This window comes from Fusarium tjaetaba, assembly GCF_013396195.1.
Source record: "Fusarium tjaetaba strain NRRL 66243 chromosome Unknown NRRL66243_c0000008, whole genome shotgun sequence".
NCBI lineage: Eukaryota > Fungi > Ascomycota > Sordariomycetes > Hypocreales > Nectriaceae > Fusarium > Fusarium tjaetaba.
The window spans coordinates 116,287-133,887 of NW_023501204.1; the positions used below are offsets into that span (position 1 = coordinate 116,287).

Below are 17,601 nucleotides of genomic sequence, written 5' to 3' on the forward strand. Positions count from 1 at the left end.
ATCAGGCTTCTTTGCTCCCGCTTGTCTGTCATCAATGGACCCCCTTTCATAGGTTAGACAGTTTTGAATCTTGACAACATAGTACAACGTACAAATAAACGTAGAGTGGCATAATGTGATAAGTGACGGCACAGTTCCCGGCGAACCTTTGCATGCTCCACAAAGTGCTCGGGCATGCTCCATGACAGACTCCTAAAGTGATGTCAATGAGGCACATTACTCTAAAAGCCATGAACTCACATCAGAGTCCGGCAAGGTTCGGCGGATGTTCCGAATGGCGAACCGTGGCGATGGGCGGTAGACTTTTAAAAGCATCCTGGCTAGATGGTAGAATCCAAATGCCATGACTGATCACCATCAGATTCCATAGACTAGGGGGAGATTGTTCCTATCTGTGCTTACCATGCCAGTCTGCCGTAAACCAAATTTCTGGAAAGGGGTCTCCCCCCAGCTCCGGTTCTCCAGACCATATCGGATCAAACGTACCCGGTTTCGTCTTGTTCCAGTTCTCGACGGCCTCGGACAACTCATACCATCTTTGCATCCTTGTAGATGACTCTGAGTACAAGACACTACCACTAAAACAGAATTGCATCACTGTAGCGCAGATCCATGTCATGGTGTTTGCCCAGGCAGTCTCTGACTTGACATCTACAGCTTGCCGATGGATGACGGATGGCGATGGCACCAACACTAAGTCGAAATTCAAATTGGGCGGCTGCTGATTGATGCAGGCATTGTAGAAGGATTGCCTTACATAAACCCAAAACGCAGCTTGAGACAGGGTAGGTGCCGAGGGATCAACCTGTTGTCCTTGGGATGCCTTGAGCAAAGCACTCAACCCAGCAAGATGTCTCTCCTCATCACCACCTGTCACAGTCACTGTACTAAGGTTAGATAGGGTTAGTTACTGCGCAATGGGACTTACCACTCAATTGTTCGCATACGCGTAATATGACTATGGCGCAGAGGATGGTCTCATCGTGGGCAATGGTCTCGGTACTGAGCAAGGGAATGAGAAGGACAATGCACTTTTCTTGGAATTCATCAGCTGTGTTGTTGTCACCTAAATGGCGAGCGGCATAAGAAATAATAGCATATAAAAGAATGGGTGAGCTCTTGGCCAGGACAGTCACATTGAGCGTAAACTGTCGTGATGCATCCGTGCAGTCGAGCCATTGAGCCACGTGCGTGGAGAAGTGATGCAGATAGAAAGCCTCCTGGCGTGTTGGCGAAGGAGGAGCAGGGGTTATGCTAGGTACTCCCATAGTCAAGTCGCCACTGTACTGGCTTGGAGATTCATGCTGACTGAGGCCGAGGACTGAAGCCGCTGAAGTCGGCGATGTCAGAGTCTCGGGGTACCAGTTTGAATCCGGCTGCTGTAGAGTGTCGACTGGTGGCGAGTCCCCTTCCGCCAAGGGAACATCTCCTTCCGGAGGATGGAGGGATTGCTCAGCATGTACTGGATGTTCCGTTTTCTTTGGCCGGTAGTGCTTTATCTTGAGCCTAGGGGATGGACTGTCCCAGCGACACTGTTGATTCCTCTTAAGGCACTAGTTTCACTTAGCTCCACACTCTTGTCGATTAAATATCTCAGTATGCTGAACATACCACCCCGCAAGTAGGTCTCGTCTCATCACCTGTGATGTCAGTGTTGCCAATTTTCTTCTGTCCATGAAGACGCACATTTCACACGACGTTCTCGGCACGTAAGGCTGTTTCATGTCAACTATTATTCTAGAGTATTTGCTCATTTGGCTCACCAGCCGTTACGAGATCGCAGCCGACCCATGTTACCCGAGCTGTCCTCTGATTGCAGATGTAAGGGAGGATGTCGAGACGAGAAGCAGACAAGGAATTCGAGGCGAAAAAAAGCAGAGATTCGAGACGAGAGGTTCCGGGGGAGTGGAACGACCCGTTTATGCTGAGTTTACTAGTGCAACATCCCCGCATCTACGCTCAATATTTCCCACTGGTGTCATTGCGGGCCCATCACAGGCTAATAATTTAACGTCATGTTGACACAAAATCGGAGACACAAATTTTGAACTAACCATTACCGGTAATTCGAGACGAAGAAAAACCTCACTAAGAATTCCGTACCAAGTTCTCCGCATCGCGCTGTGGCTAAATCCCCACGGGGTTGGAGCAGTCTAGACTTGCAATCTCTGGGGAAAAGAAATAGATATAATGGGGGGATCTTGAACATCACAAGAACCTTTCCAATTGGCGACACCAAAACATAACCAATACTGCCTTGACACATAACTACACTTACTACTGTGTTGACCTTACGACCTTCAATCATCAGCATCATGTGGAATCGCCAAAGCTGGAAGTCCATGTCTGGGCAGCAGTTGCTCAGACTTGTTACAGCTGCCTCGGCTGTCGCAATCTCCTACGAAGGCATCAGTCAGGGCGTCATGGGCGCTGTCACTGTTTCACCCGAGTTCGGGCGACGTATGGGATACACAAACGATAAGGACGAAGTCGTCAAACCCATGCTCCAGGGCGGGATTGCCGCCGTATACTATCTGTATGTGTCCCCTTGGGTTTATTTGATTAGAAACGGCAACTGATGTTAAAAAGTGGCTCTCTCTTCGCAGCCTTTTGGGCGGGCAGCTTCTCTGACAACTACGGCCGTATCAAGGGTATGTGGATGGCATGCTTCTGGTGTATGGCCGGGGTTATCCTACAAGCCTCTGCTGTCAACCTTGCACACATGCTTTGTGCACGATTCGTCGCTGGCATGGGTGTGGCCTTCATCCTCGTCATTGCGCCTATGTGGACAGCCGAGCTTTCTGCTGCATCACACAGAGGCAAGCAGATCGCCCTAACATTCTTGGCCAACTTCTCTGGCATCGCCCTCGCGGCGTGGATCGGCTTTGGCACATCCTTCACTGAGGTAGGTGGTGGACAGTTTCGCTGGCGGTTTGAATTTTCAATTCAAATCATCCCCGTAGTGTCCCTGGCGATACTGAGCCTCTTGGTCCCGGAGTCCCCGCGATGGCTGGTCAAAGCCGGCAGACGTGATGAAGCATTGGAAATCATTGCCAAGCTGCGGGGAGATGGTGACTCCCAGCATCCCGCGGCGCAAAAGGAATATCGAGAGATTGTGACAGTAGTAGAAGAGGAGTCTCAATTCGCCAAAACCAACTACTTCAAGATGTTTTTCGGGATCGGATCCGGAGACATTCATCTTGGCCGCCGCATCCAGCTTGCCTTCTGGCTCCAGGTGCTCATGCAGTATGGCACTGGAATCGCAGCCGTGGTCATATAGTAAGTCATTCTTTGATAATGATACAAGCTGCTAACTGCATTGAAGTTCTGGAACCATCTATCATACAGCCGGCTTTGACAACATCAAGTCCGGTTGGTTGTCCGGTTTACTGATGCTGGTTGGTATCTTGGGTACAGCCATTGCGGCCTTTACTATCGATAGGGTAGGTCGCCGAAGAACTCTTTACTGGGGTGCTGTAGCACTCGGTATTACCTTGTTTATCATCGGTGGCCTCTTTCGGGGATCCGTTAACCACCCAGACAAGGCTGTTCAGTACGGCACAGCAGCTTCAGCTATGGTTTTTGTCTACCTCTTGATCTTCAGTTCTTCTTGGCTATTGATCCCCTTCATTTATCCTACCGAGATCTTTCCCACCTGGCTCCGAGCCAAGGGAAACGCATTTGGCGTGGCTGGTTGGGCTGTGGGCTACGGTGGAGGTTCACTCTTGGTGCCTATTATGTTTTCAGGCATTGACGAAAAGGTATGGACGTGCCTCAACTACCCATGAACTTCTCATTTCTGACTTGGCTTGCAGACTTTCTATGTGTTTGGAGCGTAAGTATCCCTCGACTTGCTCGAAGCTGAAATTGGCTACTGACCTTTTCTCCAGTGCTATGTTTGCATACATTCCCTTGGTGTACTGCTTCCTCCCCGAAACTGCCGGCCGTACATTGGAAGAGGTTGACTATCTCTTTGCTAGTAAGAGCCCATTCACTTGGGACGAGGAGAAAGAATTCGCGAAGCGTACAGCTCTCTTGCATGAAAGGTTGAATGAAGGGAAGATCGGGAGCAACTCGATGACGCAGGACAAGTCAATTGAATCACATATCGAGGTTGTATAAGCCATATTCTTTATTATGCTACATCTAGCTAGAAGCTAACTAGCAAGAGTCGTACGGGCTGAAATAGCTATGGGAATGGAACATTGTGGAGTCTTCCATTTACTGCCTGTGTTTACAGACTAAAGCTTAACCGTATACGTAGCAGTCATCCCCATAGCTACAATACAATATCTTGGTAATATAGCTTAGTTAGTAATAGATTTTCCCCTTTAACGCTCTGCACGATGGTCTAAGCTTATATGGACATTTGACTGTTCCAAGTCGTGCTCTAGCAAGAATATAAATGTACTTTTAGTTCTGGTGACTATTAATGTCATACATCAACGAACCCATCTTGGACCCACGTGCAATTTGCATCCCATGACCAATCTTGACAGAGCATGTTTAAAACATCATCCACCTCCAATCCATTCGACCATAAACATGAATCCTGATCTAAGCACTCACGACCGTTCATGTCTGGTTCAATGCAAGACTGTTCTCCTTGGCGCATCAAATCGCAACTTGTTTCAAAGATTTGGCTCACAACTCCTTTGCTACAACGCGCGGTCAATGACCAATCCTGCATCTCCTCAAAGAGCCTCAAGGCGGTCTGTACCTGACTTCGCCACTCAGGAACAGCAGCGCTCTGAGGTTTCCACAACATGCTAAGTAGAGGTATCATGGCAGCCTGGTAAAGGAACCACACTGCGTTCCATCCCGACATCTGATGGCTCAGCCACGTCTTGGCTACATCTTCAATGGCTTTCTTCGAAAGCTCTTGGCACTTCTCGATGGCGCTGTGGTCGACTTCCAGCTCCGTTAGATGGCCAGTTGCAGCGTCCAAGAGTGTTGGACGATATAGAAGCATGCGCAAGTTCCAGTATCGCCATCTCATAATGCACCGAGCAAGACGAATCGGTTCATCAACGTCTATATCATCGGTAAGGATGGAGGGCAGGCGACTATGCCAATTTATCAATTCCTCATCGAACCGGTTTCGGTCTTCCGCGTTGAGAACTGAGGTTACGGCTAGGCTATCCTGTATCTCAGTTGCAATTCGGCAAAAGCGAATGTTCTCAACAAGCGTCGCCATTCCCATGTCTTGCCTATACTCCTCTTCTCCATCGAGATAGAGCTTGGGCAATTGGATATCAATGGAAGGAGAGAAACGACCAAAAGAGGGCCTACCCAAAGTCGTGGTGGTCCAAGTGTCCAGGCAAACAAGAGACCACCAAGTACGCCGCCTCACTTCTGCTGCTTCAAATTGATCGCCGTCTCCGTCCTGTTGTGAAGGCTCTCGATGGAAGCCAAGTGCACTCGCCATCCGAAAGGCCGCACCAAGAATTGCATTGCCTCTATTGGGTCGGTTGATATAGTGAAGATAGTAGCCTCCAGCAAGAGCAAGGGCCTGTAGCGTTTCGATGCGACTGCTTCCAAAGGCGCTGAGGTCGAGGTGTCTCATGGCTGCGGTGTAGAACTTGCAATGATCCCGGTCACTGGACTTACTAGATACGATACTGCCCATGGCCAGGACCATATTCAAGAGAGCAAGCCAAGGCGAGTCCTGACGTTGACTACTAAGGTAATTCGTTCTAAATGAGGTTTCGTCGATCATTGGGGTAAAGATATGGATCCGCTGGAAGTATGCATCAACTAGTGCCTGTCCTTTGCTGCTCCATTTGATGCGAGGATATTCTGACAAGGGCCTGGAGGGATGATAGCAATGTCGAACCTCCTCATGTCTAGCGTTGGTACTGTTGATGGTTGTCTGGCGGGAGGCTAGCAAACCACGTAACTGAGGTCGAACATGAAGCATAGCTGCAAGCGCTGCTCTGATGGAAGAAATGCCAAGATACGACGCCTGTCGGTCAAACGGCAGAGACAGTGCATTAACATCATCAGCCTCAGCAGGTAAGGGGTCTCGCTCACGTCTCTCCTCGTCCCATTGTGAGTCTTGAGTAACAGACTGTTGAGGGGTACTGTCCGAAGGAGACGGCAAGACTTTATCAGTCGAACGTCCACGTAACATGGCTTCACGAAGCTCCTGGTCTGATAGCGAGGTCAAGTCCGAAATCCTGTGATTCGGGAAAAGGCGATTTAGAATGGAGTCGCGTTCTTTGAGACTTTTGGATAAGCTCTCTAGTGTTCTGTTACGATGATTAGAGCTGTGCCATGGACAGCGTGACTCTTGTCAATTGAGTTGAGGACGGACCTCTTTGAAGGCACGACACGTTGGATTTGTTGGGTGTAGACGCATCTTGCCTGCAAATCCCTCGACTCGCACTGGTTACAAGGTTTTCGGCCGTCGCAGCGTATCTTTCGCCGCTTGCAGTTACCGCATGCATGGAGACCTCGCGCAGGCTTTGGCTCTTTAAGTAACCCGGAGCCTGAGGGCTCAACAAAGCCCTGGACTTTTGAAACACGCAACAGTTAGTGAGAGTATTATGATCAGAGATAGCCAAACTCACAGGTAGAGAACATGGTGAGCTCAGATGCGGGGCACCACTAGTTGTTCTACTTGAACAACTTCGAATGGGCAAAGGTGAAGGTAAAGCTACCAACCTGGACGTGAGGAAATGGCAAATATGAGTCGCGGAGTGGCAAGATTGCATGTCTTACGAGCATGGCCCAATCTCATCACATACACGTGGTACAAATGCGGAGTGCGGCGTATTGTGCTCCGTACGTGGGTGATTCTGAAAATCTGGGGAAATAACTGCACTCCAACGTCGACAGAAGTTAGTGGGGACAGCTGCTAGCCAGGACAGGAGCGGCATGATAGCATCCGAGGCTTGATTGGGACTAGGCAGCTACTTTTAGCCTCGGTTACGACATGGATCTACATCAAAGGCTCTCCACTTACCCGAGAGCAGTAGCAGTAGGTTGTATATTCAATCCATTCTGTTTAACAATCTCTTTTCTTGGTCAGATCATGTATTAAGTTCTTGACAGTAATTGACCATACACACCTGAGACAACTTGTTCTCTCTCCTTTCACTCAACCAACACATATTTATGGAACATTACAGGGCTTTTCAGCACAGTTACCTCCTCCGTGCAAACAAGCTCGTCGTGTATCCCTGAAGTTTTCGAACTGCTGCACTGTAACCCCAGCTTTACACACACCATAGTCAGCACGATGCGTTTCCCCACTATTGTTTAGACGTAACTAGCCGTTTCAAGGACTACCTGGAATCTGGAAAATGGCAGCGTTTTGTGCCCATTACCTGGAGATTCGAAGGGCCGAGTTGTATGAAGGACATTAGGCAGCAGATCTATCGCGAAGTACAAGACACATACAGAGAATTTGTTCTATACTACTGGCTCATTCTTAAGTAACTATCAATGGTACTTTTTATATATTTATATTATAAACATATATATTTACCGCAGCAGTATGTCTTCAACCGGTTTATCTAGGTTTTTAGCCTCGCCAAACATTAATCCATCGACATAACACCAGCTGACAAGAGTCCATGTCTGCACTGGAGAAGATATCATCTCTTCATCAGCAGTTAATGGGTCAGGTCGCAGTACAAGCGGTACTCGGCAGCCCGGAACTGTACACACAACATCCCCTTGCATGGTAGGTTCTGGCCCAATACCGAAGAAACCTTGGCTAGTTGCGAATGCCTTCATTGTGTCTATACGGGGCCTTATTATGCGGTGGTACTTATTGGACTCAATTTTTTGAAGATCCTTTTGTCGCGAGCTCGACTGTACCCACCGTAGCCACTCATCAAAATGCCGGCGGTGCTCATCCCATCCTGGCATACCGACTCTCAGCCGGTTGTCGTCGATATCGAGACCCATAATGAGAGACTCAGCTAATCTATCCATCCAAGCTTCCATGGAAAGGTTGCCCGCTAGTCGTGTTCTGAGTGCCAGAACAGATTTGACTGCTTCTCGCTGCTGCTTTACAACCCAGGAAGCGAACGGGGGGCAGATAACGTGTATTGTATCGATTGGCTTGACATGGAGTCGAAGCCGACGTGGTGACTCAGTATCGATCTTTGGTGATGTTATCAAGCATCCGCCTGCATCCCAGCCTGCGCTATCGCAAAGAACAAGTGGCTCATCGTAGGCATGGCATCGAAGATCGGGGGCCCAAGTCGGTATGTTGGAATGTTGCCGCATGTAACCCATCCAGGAAAGGGCTAGAAGGTCAAGGGACTCCCCATTGCAAAGGAGTGCTTCCGCTGTAGCAATGAAAACTTGCTCTTCAGTGATTCTGTAATTCGCTTTTGGTACTGGTCGGTTATCCGCAATACCGTGAAAAGCAAATACTTTGTCGCAGGTCCTTGTCGCTTGGCAATGATATGCAGCCTGAAGGAGAGTCTCATAGCATACTCCACTTTCTCCCTCATGCGCCTTCTTCTGGTATTCTTCTCGTATATCAAGCATCCTGGTAACACACCAAAACCCAAGGATGGCTGAATGATCGTCTTGATAGCGACCTAAGCCAACAAATGAGTTCCAAATAGCAGAAACGCCATCTGAAAAGTGGCTCAGATCTACGCAGTCCTCACCACAAACCACCTGGATGTTCTTCCCTGCAGCAACCTCCTGAATTACCCACACTCTTTGAAACCATGGGCGTTGAAGTAGAAGTAGCATGCTCTCCAGTCCAGACTCATCAGTCTCGTGCCAATCGGGTCTTGAGAGCCTGCGGTATAAACTCCGAAATTTATCGTAAAAAGAGGTTGATCTGACCAAAGGTTCTGGTGTAGTCTCGATGTCATTTTCGTCTCGTTTCATGAAACGGAATGCACTTTTAGTAACATCATCACTGTTGCCCAGCCAAACCAAGACTTCCGCGGACCGAGAATAAATCTTTCCCATGAGGGGAACTTGGAACTCCTTCTCCGCTGTGTCTTGCTGGTTGATGCAAATGGCGTCGATCCAGACAGTGAACATTGAGGATTTTTTCTTTAAAGAGCTAACAAGATCCAGCAGCGTCTGGCTAAGAGGGAGAGAGTCGCCATTGTGAAACTCAATTCTCGCTATGTCTGCTGAATTGTCCCAGCAGTAGGAAATAGCGGTGTATTCTGGAGGGTCGTCGAGAGGCACTACCCTGAAGTTGCAGATAGGCTTAGAATTTCCTCCTTTAAAATTGACATCCAAGATCCGGATGTAGTTCCCAAAGAGAGGGGGATATGTAATATTCATAATGATTTAGATATAAATGGCAGAGCCATAAGGATTTAGCCAAAAATTGAAAGAGCGGGGAGGACTGGTTTGTGGGGCCAGGGAAGGATAACTTTAGCCTGTTCTGGAACTGTGAGTGTGGAATGTCTGTTGGTGTTCAGTGGGGTACAGCGTGAGCAGCCTGGACCAAGTCTAGGGAGGAAAGAAAACTCAGAATCTTGATCCTAAGTGATAATAATACTTAGGTAACTTAGTCTAAGTTTAGTATAGCCTTAGGATAATCTTTGCTGAGTTTATTTTGACGCCCTGCATTAAGGTCCGGTGTTTTCTTGCCCCCCAAGGCAAGTCCAGAATCGGAGACGGAAGCGCTCATTCCGCGGCTCATGAATGCCTTAATCCCGTATCAAAATTCGGCAACTAGCACGGAGATTGGTAGCTCCGATCAAATGCGATCGTATCCATAACTAATGCCAAACATACCATTTATTCTAAGCAGCTCACAAGCAAAGGCATTAAAAACTATCATCATTCCCAGCGTCCAAATTCGATATTAAGACTCAAACACCAGAGATCATTTATACGTCCTTGGCACCCTTTCTTATCGATAAACAAACCTAACAAGCAGTCTTTGGCACCCTGATCATGATGCTTCCCATGGCACAAAGAACGTTGCTTGAGAAGGGATGGTCATTCAAGAAAGCAACAGATGGCCTTGATGCTTGGAAACCCGTGGCCAGAGTGCCGACAGTTGCCCACATTGACTTGATCGAGAATGGAATGTTAGTACACAGTCTTCTTCACCTTCCCAGGTGCTAATCGATGACCTCTCTAGCATCCCTGATCCATTTCTCGATATGAATGAGCTCGAAGTCGAGTGGGTTGGAGAGACCGCTTGGGTTTACCGCACTACCTTTAGCTCGCCCTCTGCCAACGGTAGATCTGTGTATCTTATCTTCGAGGGTCTTGATACTTTTGCTCAAGTCAAGCTCAACGACGTTGTCATACTCGAGAGCGACAATATGTTCCTTAGCCACCGTGTGGATATCACTAACAAGCTTTCTGACGAGGGGACCAATGTGTTGAGCATCGATTTTGACAGCGCACTACTTAAGGCCAGGGAGATCACAAAACAATATCCTGATCATCGGTGGGAGCTGTTCAATGGAGAGGCCGGACGCTTGGTTGTGAGAAAAGCCCAATATCACTGGGTATGTACCATGAATGGAAGGCAAGAGGCCTTTTGCTAAACTAATACATAGGGATGGGATTGGGGTCCCGTGCTTAACACTGCAGGTCCATGGAAACCAGTCTGGCTTGAAGTTTCATCTGCCCACGTAAATGACTTCCTCATCAATTACAGGCTTTCTCCAGACCTCAAAAAGGTTCAGGGCACAGTTGAAGTCGATGTTGAAGGGAATTATGACACGGCAAATGTCACAATCCAGTTCCAAGACAATGTCGTCTATAGTACAGCAGCAGCAAAGTCTTCCAGCGACGACCTAGTTATCCCATTTACTATAGGTACCAGCCATACGCGCTTTTCCAAGTTTTAAATACTAACATCTACCGATTAGATCAACCGAAGCTGTGGTATCCCGCTGGATACGGTCATCAGTCTCAGTACACCGTGAGTGTCAGTATCTTCAAAGACAGTCAGAAGCTCGATGCAAAGACCAAAAAGACTGGCTTCCGGAAAAGCGAACTTGTTCAAAATGGAGACTCCCATGGCAAATCGTTCTTTTTTAGAATTAACAATATCGACATCTTCTGTGGTGGCTCGTGCTGGATTCCTGCCGACAACTTTCTACCTCGAATCACCACTGCCAAATACCGGGAATGGTTAAAGCTCATGATAGAAGGCAATCAGATCATGACGAGGTAAGGGGAAATCGATGAGTCTGATATATCGGTGCAGAATCACTGACACAATGGGATTTAGAGTTTGGGGCGGTGGCATCTATGAAGACGATGCTTTCTATGACTGCTGCGATGAGATGGGCATTCTTGTTTGGCAGGATTTCATGTTTGGCTGTGGAAACTATCCTGTGGGGCCAGCGCTCATAAGATCGATTCGCGAGGAGGCAGTGCAGAACGTCAGCCGACTGCATCATCATCCTTCCGTCGTGGTTTACGCCGGCAACAATGAGGATTACCAGGTTCAAGAGCAGGCTGGTCTGGAGTACAATCCAGAGGACAAGGATCCTTCTTCTTGGCTCAAGACTTCTTTTCCTGCTCGGTACTACTACGAGTATCTTTTACCAGAGGTAGTCAGTGAGATATCTCCAGGGATGGCATACTGGCCTGGGTCCCCATTTTCCGGAGGTAAAGACACGACTGACAAAACTACTGGAGATCTCCATCAGTGGAACGGTAGGTGACGGCAAAGACTTCCGGCTGCTCACGCACTGACATCTCCACAGTTTGGCATGGCACACAGGAGAAATACCAGGTGTTTGATAGGCTTGGTGGCAGGTTCAACAGCGAGTTTGGCATGGAGGCTTTTCCAGCCTTATCGACGATTGAGCACTGCATTACCAAAGAGAGCGACCGCTTTCCACAGTCTCAGATGATGGATTTTCACAATAAGGCAGATGGCCACGAACGACGAATTGCTACTTACGTAGTGGAGAATTTTCGTCCTCTTCCAGACCTTGAAGTATGGTTTCTCCTTTTTCAAAAGCCTAGCTCTATTGCTGACCCCTCATCCTCATCAGTCGCACATATACTTGACGCAGCTTTGCCAAAGCGAAGCCATGACTTTTGCGTACCGCAGTTGGCGTCGTCAATGGGGTGATGATCGCCGATGCGGCGGCGTTCTGGTCTGGCAGATGAACGACTGCTGGCCCGCCATCTCATGGTCCATCGTCGACTATTTCCTCACCAAGAAGCCAGCTTACTATTCTATTCGTCGAGCTCTCAAACCCATCGCTGCCGGCATCCAACGGCAACACCATGACTGGAGTGTTGTTCATGCCAGGCCAGCGAAGACTTCTTCGTTTGAGGTTTGGGTTGCGAGTAGTAATCAGCAGGAGGTAACTGTCACTGTTGAAATTCGCTTCATTTCAATCAGTACTGGTAGGGACATCAGGGATAAAATCGTAAAGGGCAACGTGGTTTTGCTTCCAAATGGTACAACTGATATCCTCACTGGACAGATTGATAACGCAACGGATGAGCCACATGTCATATCCGTCAGTGTTATGCAGGGTGACACTTGTGTCTCTCGAGACGTCGATTGGCCTCAACCTCTTAAGTATCTTGACTTCTCCGATAGAGGCGTTGAGGTCCAGGTCGGATCAGATGGATATCGGCTCACGGCCAGCAAACCCACCAAGGGCCTGGTCTTTAAAGAGGTATCTGGTGTTTCTTTGGAGGACAACTGTGTAGATCTCATCCCGGGCGAAGTTGTCACTATAAAGGTTGGGGGAAGTAGAACGCTATGGGATACCCCAACATATAGATACCTCCATTAGGATGACCTCTCTATATTTACAATCTTGCCTTCAACAACTCGGTGTCCTTTACCCACTTGCCGCCAATTGGGCGTCCTCCGCGCAAACGCGTCAACGCGACACCATCTTCGACAGGAGCGAACAGAGGCAATCCTGTCTGCGCGATGCCATAGTCACGAATCACCGCCTGACCTCGGGGCGACACAAGGTACAAGAAAAATCCGCGTACGTGGCGTGCCGCAGGGATATCCGCCTTTACCATATCTGGTGAAAATGAAGCATAGCAACTGTTCATCAAAATATCCTTTGAGTGAGTTGGCTCGAAGAAGATGGTAGAATTGGAAATGGTGCCAAGTCCAGTCTGTCGCAAAACTGTTGACCGATCAATTAGGAAGTAGGCACCAGCGGCATCAGCCCCTTTAAGAGCCTCTGGTGGCGATAGAATGCTTGTCTTGTACCAGGATGATGTTGACGCTTGGTCTTCCCATGGCTCCCGGCCAGTCAGAGACCAGATTTCGCGTTCTTTCCACATAGTTGCAGAATGGTCGACACGGCTGTGAAATAGGCTGCCCGAGGCAGCGATCTTCTCGAAAGCATTAGGTAATGAGTCTGCGGATGCCAGTCCCGCAGGGTCTGTAAGGGGCCCGGCTAGGCAAAAGTGGTCGTGAAATACGCATCCAGCCGTGTATGACCATCCTTCGGCCTGAGCTAAAGCTTCCTGGTCGCGTTCATAAGTCAAGGCAAAGTCAATGAACCCTTTCAGTAGCGCTAGCTGCGTGTTGCGGGAGTGGTTACACATCCACTCAATCAAACCATGGTTGCGTCGAGCCTCCAAGTAGTCTTGGGCAAGTTCTTTGATCAAGCCAGTAGCACCTGCACCGCCGTTTCTATATGGATGGTAATTTTTAGTGGCTTGTCAGACAAAGGCTCAGATAGATAGATAGATAAGGGGCTGTTCAACTGAGTCTCACATACCCGATTCGGAGCAACACATCTCCAGTTTTGCCATACGTTTCAAGAGCATTTGCATCAATCTCGCCGTGTGAGATAATGGCGGTCGAGCGCGATGACATGGCGACAGATGAGAAGAGCTTTCAGCAATGAACTCACAGTAATAACAAAAGAGGTTTACTCCACCATTTGGTAGAATGAGCCATGAGTCATTCCCGCTAATAGAGACGGCTGTGTTTCCGTGTAACCTATTGGCTAATCCTGAAAAGTAGATCCACAGCCCTAAGCCGACGTTATCGCTTCCCCGCAAATGACAACAGGCCCCTCCCCACATCTTTTGCTGAGTACTGGGCCTGGGGTACGGAGTCGTTGCGCAACTGACAGCAATAGAGGAAATTCCCGAACCATACCTCATATGCTAGTAAGCCAAGTAGTGGCAAATATAAATTTCAGCTCTTGGATTATTGAAGTTGAGACTTTGCTCCTTTGACATTTCGGTTCCAGGTTTCTGTACAAGTCTTATCTAAATTCTTTACGCCCTAACCCCGGCAACTGTGAGTATAACTAGGATCTAATCTTTTAATATATATAAACGAAGTTCTATTATTTCTGCCTCCGCTTTTTGGTTTGCCTGCTGAACTAATATATATAGACCCTTATTTGAGGTTTCCCCTAAATCTATCGCGATATGTCTAAGTCTTTTTATTACTGAGGTTTTTCTACTCGAGGTTCCTCAGTTTCACTACCCTACAGACTAAGCGTCTATATTTAGCACTTCTCCACCACAACCCCTGTGTATCATAACAAACCCATTGTAATTGGACCAAGTTGCCCCTTTTTAGCGCGTCAGTCAGATTCTCCAGCCATCGATTTATGGGTAAGCACGCTGGCCGTCAAGAAAAAAATAACTTGAGACATCATAAGGACTCTGATCTGACCATCCTCATCAAGACAAAAGACGTATACTGCAGCTTTCAAAATGTCCTCAACAGCTGTACCGGACCCGAGCTCTGGCGGAAGCAGTGACGACAACACCGAGCTCATTATTGCCGTGGTTGCGCTGGTCATCTCCGTCTTGGCCTTTGTCATTGCAATTCTCCAGGCGCTACAGCAGTATCTCGCCACAGCGACCGGTTTCTCATCATGCAGTGAAGCCGTCATAGGTAAATGGGCACAATTTACCCGGCGCCGGATGATCTGGTCCGAGTTCCGTTTCGAGGTCCAGTTCGAGGCTCCAGTCATCTTTGTCGCCAAGCCCAGCAACACCAGGGGACCACTTGGAGATGATGCTCTCGCCAAGGACGAAAGCAAAAAGATCATTCGCCTTGATGGCGGTAACGATAACTTTAAATACACAGATACCGTCAAGGAATTCGACAACGAGTACAAGCAGAGCACGCAGCGAATCATCCATACGGCTGATAATGAGAAAGCTACCTGGTATGGCTTGCTCATGGCTATTGTCAGAATGGAGAAAGAGTCTCGCGAGTGGCAAGGCAAAAAGTCCGCTGAGTGGGTCAAGGCGGCTGGCCCTCGCCCACCGATTGATACAGAAGAGCCTCATGCTCATCACTCGCTAGTCGTCTGTATGCAGAGAAAGAGGCGTACGTGGGATAGCATGCCCAAGGACTTTGCCAAACCATATGCCACAACCACAATATCGCATCTCGTAGAGATTGCAGGAATGCTGGGCATCCATTGGAGGAAGTTTGATCTCAATACCGACCAATATCGCGGTCAAGGTAACGGGTTTGTTCTATATGGCTCATACACGGATGGTCTTGGTATCACCTTCAACTTTCAGAAGCAAGGGCCAACCTGGTTCGAGAAGAACCGTGTGATCCCCAACTACAACGTCAAGCAGCTATGCTTCGGCATAGCCCCAACGATCTTCAACCAGGAGAAGAAGGTCTATGCCGACGAGGCCAAGGGAGCAGAGAGTCTTCAATTGGGAAGCTTGGCAGAGATTGCAAAAACGCTTGTGGTGCTTGGATGTGATATCAACACAGTCAACTACTTCCGAAAGCCTGACCAAGCACGCCACACTCACCTATTTGCGGGTAAGTTGCACTCTACTGGGTTGGTCCAAGAGAAAACTGACCTTGAGCAGTTCCGTTCGAAATTCTTGGCATGGTCGGTGAAATGCTTCATATCAAGGGCACAGTCTTCCGTATGCTTCCAAACCCTACTGTGTTCTACTGGGATCCCAGCTCCTTTTCTCTTTCAGCACTGATGGCGGAATACATCAACTGTTTGAGGCCTCTCCATGAGGCAGCTTTGAAGGATAGCGAGCAAGTAAGCAAAATCCTCAAGTGGGCAGAAGCAGATGAAAAGTTTCCGCTCCTACGGACAGAAGGATCTACGCTAGATATCTTTGGCGAAGAGATTAATGGTGCAAACTTGGTCAATCACCTCAACAATCTCCGATCTGGAGTCGAATTGTGTGATGAGTACTTTGGCAGAATGAAGAAACATGGATTATCCATGATCAAGAGAGTTGTGCGTATGCATATTCAAGAGGTCATGGGTATCCTACACGAGAAGAACGAAGTCGACGAAACCACGAAGAACGATGAAAACGATAAAGCTGTTGGCGACGCGCCGATTACCATTCATGACATTGATTCTGCACCAGGCGAAGACAAAGAGACTCTCCTTGTTCAAATGTATTTTGATCGCGTTCGACAAAACGTCGTCCGGAATCTCAGCAAACAGGGCCTGCTAAGCAAGCGCATGAAGGCAAGAAAAGATTCATTTGTCTCAGAAGATGACATGAGTACAACCCGCCCCAAGCACGGGGCAAGGTTCGGGGACAAGGAGCTCAACGAGGCGTGGTGCGTACTCATGTTCCGCATGCTATGCTGGCTACAACTGCACGACTTCCACAAAATGGATCTTCACATCAGTAAAAGCGATGCATACGCGAGCCGCATCCCTGTTTATATTGTCTGATAGCGGCAAAATCGGAATGCTTTTGAACGGATAGTTTGTATTACCGATGTGTTATAACGGAATCGCCCAGCGTCTAGATACCTCATGAAATGACCAGAATAGCTTTGCTTCCTTGTATCAAGAACCTATTTATTGCAGTGTGTAAGTAAGTTGTGTGGTCGCTGATACCTACCTGGCTACAATCGCCATCGACAGGGCGTACAATGTACCTTTATCACTTTTGCACCGGTAGATTCGGCAGAGCCGAGGGTCATTAATGGATCTTAGAGGTCCACTGGGTCAAGGATAATGGATTTTGACTCTTGGGCATTGAGGCAAGCTCAGCAGACGTCCGTGCTGGCTACACTTTTGTCTTTTGGTATGTGGGTCATGCTTCGAACACGAGACCTCGGTGTCTTTTGTAGACATAGCTACAGCTCCCTTGGCCATCTTAACCATCGGATCCATAACTCCTGTGAAGCCCAACCTGGAGTCAATTTGTTGCATGTGTGAATGATACCGAAATTACCAAGGTCAGTGAAGATTGAAAGGAAGACGGCATATTGATTAGTAATGACCGGGCAGACATTTGAGATGTTGATGCCGCAGTCAGCAAAAAGCATTCTTACAGTAAAGAGCCATGCTTTAAGCTCTCGCAGTGTTCGCCAATGACATGACCCTTCTACTGGAATCATACATAAATCGCGCATCATTTAGTTCCAAGTGAAGGGGCTAATTTCGGCAACGGTTTTACATAGAGCAATCGTACGATAGAGAAACTATGATCATCAATTCGGCCCCTCCTCTATTAGTACGGGGTACTGTGTACTGGTCTTATTACGTCTGACACCTACGGAAGTGCGTAACTAGCCTCTGAATTAAGCTTTGGACCCCTGAACTATTGGCTCTCTCACCCTGACGGCTTGATCAATGCGTTTTTGCGATTGGCCTTCGTCCTATTTATTTATTAGTGCATCGTTCTGATACCTACTTTGGTTACAGTTAAGCCAAACCA

The 17,601-nt window shown here is 48.2% G+C and overlaps 7 protein-coding genes across 7 annotated transcripts; 3 read left to right on the plus strand and 4 right to left on the minus strand.

Moving 5' to 3' along the window:
* Positions 1-46: 46 nt before the first annotated feature.
* FTJAE_153 (transcriptional regulatory moc3) lies at positions 47-1,792 on the minus strand (the record flags this gene model as incomplete). Its single annotated transcript, XM_037347629.1, has 8 exons — positions 47-69; positions 147-192; positions 241-347; positions 403-882; positions 929-1,553; positions 1,612-1,640; positions 1,687-1,715; positions 1,764-1,792. 8 exons carry the CDS (start codon positions 1,790-1,792, stop codon positions 47-49), a joined length of 1,368 nt encoding a protein of 455 aa, XP_037212756.1.
* A 523-nt stretch (positions 1,793-2,315) lies between these two features.
* On the plus strand, positions 2,316-4,122 carry FTJAE_154 (sugar transporter STL1; the record flags this gene model as incomplete). The annotated part of the gene is made up of 5 exons (XM_037347640.1): positions 2,316-2,536; positions 2,590-3,279; positions 3,326-3,761; positions 3,816-3,835; positions 3,891-4,122. 5 exons carry the CDS (start codon positions 2,316-2,318, stop codon positions 4,120-4,122), a joined length of 1,599 nt encoding a protein of 532 aa, XP_037212757.1.
* A 209-nt stretch (positions 4,123-4,331) lies between these two features.
* Positions 4,332-6,585, minus strand: FTJAE_155 (thiamine repressible s regulatory thi1; the record flags this gene model as incomplete). The annotated part of the gene is made up of 4 exons (XM_037347651.1): positions 4,332-4,339; positions 4,570-6,251; positions 6,317-6,515; positions 6,573-6,585. The coding sequence occupies 4 exons, from the start codon at positions 6,583-6,585 to the stop codon at positions 4,332-4,334; spliced, it is 1,902 nt and encodes a 633-aa protein (XP_037212758.1).
* Positions 6,586-7,488: 903 nt separating this feature from the next.
* Positions 7,489-9,273, minus strand: FTJAE_156 (heterokaryon incompatibility het-6; the record flags this gene model as incomplete). The annotated part of the gene is made up of 1 exon (XM_037347661.1): positions 7,489-9,273. The coding sequence occupies one exon, from the start codon at positions 9,271-9,273 to the stop codon at positions 7,489-7,491; it is 1,785 nt and encodes a 594-aa protein (XP_037212759.1).
* Positions 9,274-9,897: 624 nt separating this feature from the next.
* On the plus strand, positions 9,898-12,725 carry FTJAE_157 (beta-mannosidase; the record flags this gene model as incomplete). Its single annotated transcript, XM_037347672.1, has 7 exons — positions 9,898-10,031; positions 10,085-10,460; positions 10,512-10,773; positions 10,827-11,130; positions 11,192-11,622; positions 11,673-11,908; positions 11,988-12,725. 7 exons carry the CDS (start codon positions 9,898-9,900, stop codon positions 12,723-12,725), a joined length of 2,481 nt encoding a protein of 826 aa, XP_037212760.1.
* Positions 12,726-12,741: 16 nt separating this feature from the next.
* FTJAE_158 (uncharacterized protein) lies at positions 12,742-13,777 on the minus strand (the record flags this gene model as incomplete). Its single annotated transcript, XM_037347683.1, has 2 exons — positions 12,742-13,591; positions 13,680-13,777. The coding sequence occupies 2 exons, from the start codon at positions 13,775-13,777 to the stop codon at positions 12,742-12,744; spliced, it is 948 nt and encodes a 315-aa protein (XP_037212761.1).
* Positions 13,778-14,634: 857 nt separating this feature from the next.
* FTJAE_159 (putative modin) lies at positions 14,635-16,607 on the plus strand (the record flags this gene model as incomplete). Its single annotated transcript, XM_037347694.1, has 2 exons — positions 14,635-15,715; positions 15,766-16,607. 2 exons carry the CDS (start codon positions 14,635-14,637, stop codon positions 16,605-16,607), a joined length of 1,923 nt encoding a protein of 640 aa, XP_037212762.1.
* Between the last annotated feature and the right edge of the window lie 994 nt (positions 16,608-17,601).